At 44.6% G+C, this 10,808-nt stretch overlaps 1 protein-coding gene across 2 annotated transcripts in view; it reads right to left on the reverse strand.

The window, feature by feature from the left end:
- Positions 1-4,515, reverse strand: part of RABEPK (Rab9 effector protein with kelch motifs) — a gene marked incomplete at both ends in the record, with an annotated part of 17,544 nt that extends 13,029 nt beyond the window's left edge. For both annotated transcript variants that reach the window (XM_080708697.1, XM_080708696.1), the window contains 2 exons: positions 2,355-2,512; positions 4,463-4,515. In XM_080708697.1, the coding sequence (XP_080564823.1) occupies positions 2,355-2,512; positions 4,463-4,515 (211 nt within the window). The remainder of the gene's footprint in view (positions 1-2,354; positions 2,513-4,462) is intronic.
- Positions 4,516-10,808: the final 6,293 nt, after the last annotated feature.

Raw genomic sequence — 10,808 nt, forward strand, 5'->3', positions numbered from 1 at the left:
AACAAAAGCGAACAACCATCAAGGCACTTGGGGAATGTGGTCAACCTCTGGGCAGTGATAGTAGACGCTTGGGAAGCTGGTGTGTCTTCTATGGATGCCACCCCTTCTCCTCCCAGCCACACGGCTTCAGCCCAGACACCGTGTGGCATAACACTTTGACTTTCTATTCTCAGTTGATTGGGGTGGGGGGAGCCAGTTAACCCAAATGGCCCAACGAGATCTACTCTCTCGTGAGATTGGGCTGTACTTCCTGCCCTTGGAGTCTGTAACATCTCATATTAGTAAATTTCCCCCTTCCTCCCTCCCCTCCCTCCTTTCTTTCCTTTCTTCTTTCCTTCCTTTTTTTGTGGCACTAGGGATTGAACCCAAGGCCATTCTATCTCTGAGCTGTACCCCTAGTCCTTATTTTTAATTTTAATTAATTTAATTTTTACTTTTTCTTGAGGGTCGGTCTTGGGATGGAACCCAGGGGGCATTCGACCTATGAGCTACACCCACTACCCTATTTTTTATTCTTTATTTTGAAACAGGGTCTCAAAAGCTGGGCATGCTGGCACACACTTGTAATCCCAGTGCTTGTAATCCCAGGTTGGAAGCCAGCCTCAGCTACTTAGTGAGGCTCTCAGCAACTTAGTGAGATCCTGTTTCCAAACAAAATATAAAATAGGTCTGGGAGTATAAAGCCCCTGGGTTCCACCCCAGTACCCTAAAAAAAAAAAAAAAAAAAGAAAAAAAGAAAAAAAGAAACAGGGTCTCACTAAGTAGCTGAGGATGTTTGCGAACCGCGATCCTCTGGTCACAGCCTCCCGAATGCTGAGATTGCAATCATGTGCCAATAAACCTGGCTATTATTTTTATTTTTATTATTATTATTATTATTATTAGTAGTAGTAGTAGTAGTAGTACTGGGGTGGAACCCAGAGGCTTTCTACCTCCGGGCTATACTCCCAGGCCTATTTTATACTTTATTTGGACATGGTCTCACTAAGTTGCTGAGAGCCTCACTGAGTAGCTGAGGCTGGCTTCACACCTTCAAGAGCCTCCTGTCTCAGACTCATGTGCCACCTGTACAATCCTCCTGTCTCAGCCTCCCAGGCGCTGGGATTACAAGCGTGCGCCACCACGCCTGGCTTATTTTTTATTTTGAAACAGGGCCTCACTAAGTTGCTGAGGCTAGCTATGAACCTGGGATCCTCCCATCTCAGCTTCCCAAGGACTGGTATTAAAAGTGTCTGCTACCATTCCCAGATTTTTTGTGTGTTTATGTGTGATACTGGGGATGAAACCCCGGGGGTATTTTACCTCTGAGATACACCCTCAGCCCTATTTTATTTTTCAAACAGGGTCTCACTAAGTTGCCAAGGACCTCACCAAGTTTTTGAGGCTGACCTCAAACCTCAGAAATTTAGTGAAATTCTCCTTTCTCAATTTCTCAAGTACTGGGATTATAAGAATGCACCACCAAGCCTGGCCTGGCTTATTTTTTTATTTTTGGAAACAGGTTACTAAAAGTCCTCCTATGAAGCTCCCACAATCCTCCTATTTCAGCCTTCCAAGTTCTGGGAATACAGGTGTGAGCCACTATGCCCAGCTCCTTTTTTTTCTTCTTTTGTTTCTTTTCTTTTCTTTTCTTTTCTTTTGTGATACTGGGGGTGGAACCCAGGGGCTTTTCTACCTCCGGGCTATAGTCCCAGACCTATTTATTTTTATACTTTATTTGGAAACAGGGTCTCACTAAGTTGCTAAGAAGTTGAGGCTGGTTTCGAACCTGTGTGATCCTCCTGTCTCAGCCTCCCAAGTGCTGGGAAGACAAGCATGAGCCACCACACCCGGCTTTCCCAGCTTCTTTTTATTTATTTATTTAAAAATCTTAGCCAGGCGTGGTGACGCATGCTTGTAATCCCCACGCTTGGGAGGCAGAGACAGGAGGATCGCGCAGGATCGAAGCCAGCCGCACTGGCTTAAGAGACGACTCCTCCTCCTCCTCCTCCTCCTCCTCCTCCTCCTTCTTCTTCTTCTCCTTCTCCTTCTTCTCCTTCTCCTTTTTTTGGTACTAGGGATGGAAGCCAGGGGCATTCTACCTCTGAGCTATACCACCAGCCCTATTTTTTATTCTTTATTTTGAAACAGGGTCTTACTAAGCTGCAGAAGGCCTATGTAGCTGAGACTATCCGCGAACCTGAAATCCTCCTGTCTCAGCCTCCCAAGTACTAGGATTGCAAGTGTGCGCCACCATGCCCAGCTAAGTGCTGTTCTTTTCTCATAGGAAAACCCTGCTCTCTGGTCTGATCTGGGAATGCCCTGCTCATGTTGGCAACACAGAGCCAGCTGCACCTCAGGCCTGTCAATCTTACCCAGATCCATGGTATGCACATCCGAGAAGCTCTGGTTTGGATTTGCTCCTCCAACGATGAAGACCTTCCCACTCTTGGCGTCACCCACTGCGGGTAAATATGTGCAGCTGTGGCCAACTCGAGCGCAGGGGCTATCTCCAGGGGGAGCCAGGGTATACCTGCCAAAGGGAGGATGTATTCAGAGGCCTTAGAGAGAATAACTGCAGTAGTATGCTTTTTCTACTTCTCATGAAATATTTACCACATCTAAATACAGCTTTCATCTCCTAGTACTCAAGTGCAGATGCTCTGGGTTAGTAACGTTCCCATTTGGTAGGCAGAAAAATGACATCCAAAAATGTTCATTGCAATGTCTTGTTTTAAATATGGTTCATGCCAGGCGTGGGGGCACACGCTTGTAATCCCAGCATTTGGAAGGCTGAGACCGGAGGATCACTATTCGCAGACAGCCTCAGCTACTTAGTGAGGCCCTCTGCAACTCAGTGAGACCCTGTTTCAAAATAAAGAATAAAAAATTGGGCAGGGAGTGTAGCTCAGAGGTCAAAGGCCTCTGGGTTTCATCCCAGACCCACCAAAAAAAAAAAAAAAAAAGGTTCATGTTGGCCCTGGTGGCACATGCCTCTAATCTCAGTACTTGGGAGGCTGGGACAGGAGGATCACAGCTTCCAGGGCAGTCTCAGCAAGTAGTGAGACTCTCATCAACCTAGTGAGACCCTGTTTCAAAATAAAATAAAATAAAATAGAGCTGGGGATGTAGCTCAGAGGTAGAATGCCCCTGGGCTCAGTCCCCAATAGAATGTCTGTGCCACAATCCAATTTTTTTTTTTTGCAGTACTAGAGATTGAAACCCAGAATGCTATGAGCTGCAAATCACCTGAGCTGCTCCCCTTGCCTTTTTAATTTTTTATTTTGCGATATGGTCTCACTAAAATACCCAGGCTAGCCTCAAACGTATCCTTCTGCCTTAGCCTCTCTAAATGGATTCTGAGTGCTAAGAAAACATATTTCCAGCTTCTTTGTTGAAAAAGAAAATTCCCTAGCTGTTTTTTCTTTTGTGTTTGCAGTACTGGAGATTGAATACCCCAGCCCTATTTTATTTTTTACTTGGAAACAGGGTCTCACTAAGTTTCTGAGAACCTCACCAAGTTGCTGAGGCTGGCTTCGAACCTGTGATCCTCCTGTCTCAGCCTCCCAAGTACTGGGATTACAAGTGTGCACCATGCCTATCTGAAATCTTTTTTTGTAGCTTTTTTTTTTTTTTTTGTGGTTCCTGGAAACCCTTCTACCTCTGGGCTACACTCCTAGACCTATATTTTTATATTTTTATTTGGAAACAGGGTCTCTTAAACCAGCGCGGCTGGCTTCGAACCTGCGCTACCCTCCTGTCTCGGCCTCCCAAGCACGGGGATTACAAGCGTGCGCCATGACGCCTAGCTGTAGCTATTGTTTTGCTGTGTTAAGGATCAAACCAGGGCCTTGCATATGCTAGACAAGAACTCTACTACTGAGCTACCCTCAGCCCCCAAAGGGCTTTAGACTAGGGAATGCCATGATCTAATGTGTGGATGTGTGTTGGGTACCAAGTAAGATGGATGCAGGGAAGCCAGACAGGAGGGTCTCCGTCAAGTCCTGTGGAAATGCCTCTCTGCAGCCTTCTGTGCCCCCGCCTCAGCACTCAGGAGTCACTGCGGTCACCTGCTTAGTCGGTGGCCCCAGCAACAGAGACTATTTACCTTCAGACTGCCAGTGTTAGCTGATGAACAAACACTGAGAAACGTCGAGGCCAGTTTAATCCAAATTCAACTCCCTAAAAATCTCCAAAATGAGTCCTAGCTCAGGAAAGACACTGGACTGAGGATGCCAGATGGTCAGTGCTTTACTCTTCTTGGTGAATGGATTTTAATCAAATTAACATCTGCTCCGTGATAATTATTGCCCCTATCTTTCCTCTAAAGACTGTCTCAGGCAGTTTGAATCTAATTATCAGAAGCTGCAAACAGTTTCATCCTTACTCTTTTTCATTAATGATCAAATATGTAAATAAACTACTTATAAATGAAACAAAAACTAATGTTTTTTTGTGTGTGTCTGAATGCTGTTTTACAGACCATATTGCTTTCCTGGGCTTGTCTCCAGGCTCCAAGACTGGCAGCGGCTTCATTGTGTCCTATGCATAAAAAAGAAAAGCACTGATGATTATCTTCTTCAAAGACAGAGTAAGTCAGCTTGGCATAGTGGCACATGCCTATAATCCCAGTACTGGGAAGCTGAGATCTTAGGATCCCAGGTTAAAAGACCAGCCTCAGCAATTTAGGAAGATCCTGTTTCTATTTCTGTCTTTCATTCCCTCTCTCTCTCTCTCTCTCTCTCTCTCTCTCTCTCTCTCTCTTTCTCTCTTTCTCTTCTTTCTCTCTCTTCTTTGGTACTGAGGATAGAACCCAGGGGCATTCTACCTCTGAGCTACACCCCCTTGCCCAATTAAAAATTTTTTTTGTGTGTGGTACTGGAGATGGTACCGAGGGGCATTCTACCCCCAAGCTATACCACCCCCAGTCCTATTATTTTTTATTCTTTATTTTGAAACAGGTCTCACTGAGTTACAAAGGGCCTCATTAAGTAGTAGCTGAGGCTGTCTTAGAACCGTGATTCTGTCTCAGCCTCCCAAATGCTGGGATTACAAGTGTGCGCCACCATGCCTGGCTTCCCAGATGTATTTTTAATTCTTTTATTTTGAAACAGGGTCTCCTAACTTGCATTGGGCCTCACTAAGCAGCTGAGGTTGCCCACAATCATCATTCTGTCTTAGTCTCTGAAGTACTGGGATTACAAGCATGTACCACCACACCTGGTTTGAGACCTTGTTTCAAATAAATAAATTAAGTAATAAAATAGAGCTGGAGGGAGCCGGGTGCGGTGGTGCACGCTTATAATCCCAGCATTTGGGTGGCTGAGACAGGAGGATCCAGGTTTGGGATTGCCTCAGCTACTTAGTGAGGCTATTTGCAACTCAGTGAAACCCTGTTTCAAAATAAGGAATAAAAAATAGGGCTGGGAGTGTAGCTCGGAGGTAGAATGCCTCTGGGTCCCATCCCTTGTACTGGAGAGAAAAAAAAAAAAAAAAGAGAGCTGGGGGTGCACTTGGAGGTAGAGTACCTTTGGGTTCAATCCCTAGTAACTGGCATACACACACACACACACACACACACACACACACACACACACACACACACCAGAATAAATCAGTTTATTCTCTCTCTTTTTTTTAAATTGAACCCAGGGGCATTCTACCTTTGAGATACGATATACCCTTAGTTCTTCTTATATATGTATTTTGGAAACAGGGTCTTGCTTGCTAGGCTTCCAAGGCTCTCCTCAAACCTACAATTCTCTTCTCTCAGTCTCCCAAGTACCAGGATTATACAGGCATGCACCACTACATCTGGGTCACTCTCCCTTTTATTTATTTTTTATTAAAAAATTTTTTTTTTCGTTACTGGGGATGGAGCCCAGGGGCATTCTACCTCTGAGCTATATCTCAGACCTATTTTTTACTCTTTTTAGTTTTTTTTTTTTTTTTTTTTTTTTGCGGGTCTGGGGATGAAACCCAGGGGCATTTGACCTCGGAGCTATACCCCCTGCCCTATTTTTTATTCTTTATTTGGAAACAGGGTCTCACTGAGTTGCAGAGGGCCTAAGTAGCTGAGGTTGCCCGTGAACTGCGATCTTCTGGTCTCAGTCTCCCGAATGCTGAGATTACAAGCATACGCCACCACGCCTGGTGTCCACTCTCCCTTTTACTTATTTATTTATCTATTTATTGATCTAGCTATTTATTTATTTATTTTTTTTTTGGTGGTACTGGGGATGGAACGCAGGGGCTTTCTACCTCTGGGCTATACTCCCAGAACTATTTTATACTTTATTTGGAAACAAGGTCTCACTAAATTGCTGAGAGCCTCACTAAGTAACTGAGGCTGGCTTCGAACCTGTGCTGTTCTCCTGTCTCAGCCTCCTGAATGCTTGGATTACAAGCGTGCCCCACCACGCCAGCATCCACTTTCCCTTTTAAATAAACCTTTTCCTCCTGAATGTGCCAGTTCCTATGATCTAATTAATCTGAGTAAGCCTCATCAACCTTTTGACATTTTCTTTTTTACCCCCCTCCCCATCCTGGGTTGAACCTAGGGCTGGCACATGCTAGGTGAGTGAGTGCTCTAAGGTACAACTTTAGTTTTTAGCTCTTTTTTTTTTTTTTTTTTTTTTTAACAGTACTGGGTATGGAACCCAGGGACATCTACCTCCAAGCTGCACTCCCAGCCCCATTTTTTATTATTTATTTTAAAACAGGGTCTCACTGGGTTGCAAAGGGCCTCACTAAGTAGCTGAGGCTGTCCACAAACCGTGATCCTTCTGTCTAAGCCTCCCAAATGCTGGGATTACAAAATGCTGGGATTACAAGTGTGTGCCACCATGCCTGGCTCCCAGCCTTATTTTTATTCTTTATTTTGATACAGGGTCTCACTGAGTTGCAAAGGTGCTCACAAGGCAGCTGGAGCCTACCATGAACCATGATCCTCCTGTCTCAGTCTCCCAAATGCTGGGATTACAAACCTGTGCCACCACACCTGGCCAACTCCAGCTCCTAATATAACTTTTTTTTTGTATTGAGAATTGAACTCAGGGGCATTCTCCTCTAAGGTACACTCCCAGCTCTACTTTATTTTTCATTTAATTTTATTTATTTATTTTTTGTGGCCTGGGGCATTGAACCCAGGGGTATTTTATCTCTAAGCTATACTACCAGTCCTATTTTATTTTATTTTATTTTATTTTTTGCGGGTCTGGAAATGGAACCCAGGGGCATTCGACCTCCAAGCTACATCCCCTGCCCTATTTTATTATTATTATTATTATTATTATTATTATTATTATTATTTTATTTTGTGGTACTGGGGTTCCTGGAAGCCCTTCTACCTCCGGGCTACACTCCCAGACCTATTTTATACTTTTTTATTTTTGGAAATAGGGTCTCTTAAGCCAGCAGTAGCTGGCTTCGAACCTGTGCGATCTCCTATCTCTGCCTCCCAAGCACGGGGATTACAAGTGTGCAGTACCACGCCTGTCTTATTCTTTATTTTGAAACCGGGTCTCACTAAGTTGCAGAGGGCCTCACTAGGTAGCTGAGGCTGTCTGCGAACCACGATCCTCCGGTCTCAGCCTCCCAAATGCTGGGATTACAAGCGTGCGCCACCACACCCGGCTCTATTTTATTTTCATTTGAAAACAGTGTCTTGCTAGGTTAATGAGAATCTCACTATTTGCCGAGATTGTTCTTGAACCTGCAATCCTCCTTTCTCAGCCTCCCGAATATTGGGATTACAAATTTGTGCCACTAAGTCAGGCTTATTTATTTATTTATTTATTTATTTATTTATTTATTTATCTTTTGTCCTACTGGGGATTGAATCTAGGGGCATTTTACCTTTGAGCTACACCCCCAACTCAATTTTTATTTTTTATTTTGCAATAGGGTCTCTTTAAGCTGCTAAGGGCCTCACTAAATTGCTGAGTTTAGTCTCAAACCTGTAATCTTCCTGTCTCAGCCTTCCATCTACTAGGATTACATGTGTGTGCCAACATACCCAGGTAACATACTTTCTTAACACAACTACAGAAGTTTTTTTGTTTTTGTTTTTTGTTCTTTTGTTTTGTACTGGGGATTGAACCCAGAAGCATTATACCTCCAAGATACACCCCCAGCTTAATTTTATTTCTTATTTGGAAACAAGGTCCTACTAGGTTGCTGAGAACATCTCTGATTTGCTAAGGCTGGCTTTGAGCCTGCAATCCTCCTGTCTCAGCCTCCCAAGTACTGGACTACCTGCTGTGCACCACCACACCTGGCTTGACCACCACACCTGGCTTGGCAATTTTTGTGTGTGGTACTGCAGATTGAACCCAGAGGGGTTCTACATCTGAGCTATACCCCCAGTCCTGTCTGTCTGTCTATCTATTAATTGTACTGGGGACTGAACCCAGGGGGCATTCTGCCCCCAAGCCCTATTCCATTTTATTTGGAAACGGTCTCAGAAGGTTGATAAGAGTCTCACTACTTTCTGAGGCTGTCCTTGAACCTGTGATAATCCTGTCTCAACCTCCCAAGTACTAGGATTATAGGCATGTGTCACCATGTCCAGCTGACATAACTTTTTTTTTTTTTAACGGTACTAGGAGTTGAACCCAGGGACATTCTACCACTGAGCTATACTCAGTCCTATTTTTTTCTTTACTTTGAAACAGGGTCTCACTAAGTTGTTGCCTAGCTTAACATAACTTTCTTTTTTTGGTACTGGGGGTAGAACCCAGAGGCTATACTCCCAGACCTATTTTATATTTTATTTGGAAACAGGGTCTCACTAAGTTGCTGAGAGCCTCACTAAGTAGCTGAGGCTGGCTTCGAACATGTGCGATCCTCCTGTCTCAGCCTCCCAAGCGCGGGGATTACAAGCGTGCGCCACCACACCCGGCTCTATATTGTAATTTTTTTTTTTTTTGGGTGGTACTGGGGTGGAAACCAGAGGATTTCTACCTCCGGGCTATACTCCCAGACCTATTTTATATTTTATTTGGAAACAGGGTCTCACTAAGTTGCTGAGAGCCTCACTAAGTAGCTGAGGCTGGCTTTGAACATGTGCGATCCTCCTGTCTCAGCCTCCCAAGCGCGGGGATTACAAGTGTGTGCCACCACATCCAGTTTTAACACAACTTTCTTAACACAACTATATGCGTTCTTTTTGGCTAATGTTTTCTACATGTGATTCTCAAGAGGGAGAAGCACAAGATGTTTGTTTATGAAAAGATAAAACATCTTGGCCAGGTGTGGTGGTGCATCTTTGTAATCCCAGCATTTGGGAGGCTGAAACAGGAGGATCACGGATCGAGGACAGCCTCAGCTACTTAGTGAGGCCCTTTGCACATCAGTGAGACCCTGTTTCAAAATAAAGAATAGGCCGGGCATGGTGGCGCACGCTTGTAATCCCTGCACTTGGGAGGCAGAGACAGGAGGATCGCACAGGTCGAAGCCAGCCTCATCTACTTAGTGAGGCTCTCAGCAACTTAGTGAGACCCTGTTTCCAAATAAAAATATAAAATAGGTCTGAGAGTATAGCTCCGAGGTAGAAAGCCTCTGGGTTCCACCCCCAGTACTACCAAAAAAATAAATAAAAATAAAAATAAAGAATAGAAAATAGGGCTGAGGCCGGGCGTGGTGGCACATGCTTATAATCCCCGCGCTTGAGGATGCGCAGGTTCAAAGCCAGCCTCGCTGGTTTAAGAGACCCTATTTCCAAATAAAAAATATAAAATAGGTCTGGGAGTGTAGCCTGGAGGTAGAAGGGTTTCCAGGAACCCCAGTACCACCAATAAATAAAATAAAGAAAATAGGGCTAAGGGTGTAGCTCAGAGGCAGAATGCCTCTGGTTTATATTCTCAGTACTGAGGGGAAAAAAAAAGAAAGATAAAACATTTTTGGGGGGGTCTGGGGATGGAACCCAAGGGCATTTGACCTCTGAGCTATACCCCATGCCCTATTGTGTGTGTATTTGTGTGTGTGTGTGTGTGTGTGTGTGTGTGTGGTACTGGGGATGAAATTTAGGAACATTTTACCTCCAGGCTCCACCCCAGCCCCCATTTTTTATTCCTTATTTTGAAACAGGGTCTCACTATGTTGCCAGAGGGCCTCACTAAGTAGCTGAGGCCATCCCTGCGAACCACAATCCTCCGTCTCAGCCTACCGAATGTTGGGATTAAGGAATACCTAATTCTAGGACCAGTCTTGGCCTCAGCATGGCCAGGCCTTCTGGTTTCAATCTTTTTTTCTGGGACTTATCTATACAATCTCTTGCTGCTCTCCCTATTATACTGTACGCACTTTCATAACTTGAAGCCTGCTGGCCTCTTCCCCTACCTGGAATGTTCCTTCCCTTGCTGCAAATTTGCAAATTTCTCGTCAACTTCAAAGCCTAGTTCAAATGTTCCTTTGTCAATGAAACTTTCTTTGATTTCTTTTCTATTTCTTTTCCCCCCAAGTTACTTTCTTCTGCCTCAGGCAGGACTGACAGTATTGGTCACTAGTACTACAGCAATCATTTTCAATGTAATCATCTATTTAAGAGTCTCTAGACTGGATTCCAGATTAAATTCCACTAAGTTCCTGGAGTGCCGGGCCTGTCCGATTCTTTTTGGGAACTTAGCAATAGACCCCGCTTAGAGTAGAAGAGACTGAGGGATACGTACAGAAGAAAGGAAAAGAATGAATGAAGAGACGGACGGCTAAAACCTCCTCTGAGGCCTAGGCCACTGACCACTGTCCCAGAGGCCAGAGTTCAGTGCAGTGGGCTGCGCGTGGCCGGGACTTCTCGCAGACCGCCCCCTCCCAGGTCCCATCGCGCGTGG

The sequence above is a fragment of the Muscardinus avellanarius genome, assembly GCF_963383645.1.
Source record: "Muscardinus avellanarius genome assembly, chromosome: 13".
Classification (NCBI taxonomy): Eukaryota; Metazoa; Chordata; class Mammalia; order Rodentia; family Gliridae; genus Muscardinus; species Muscardinus avellanarius.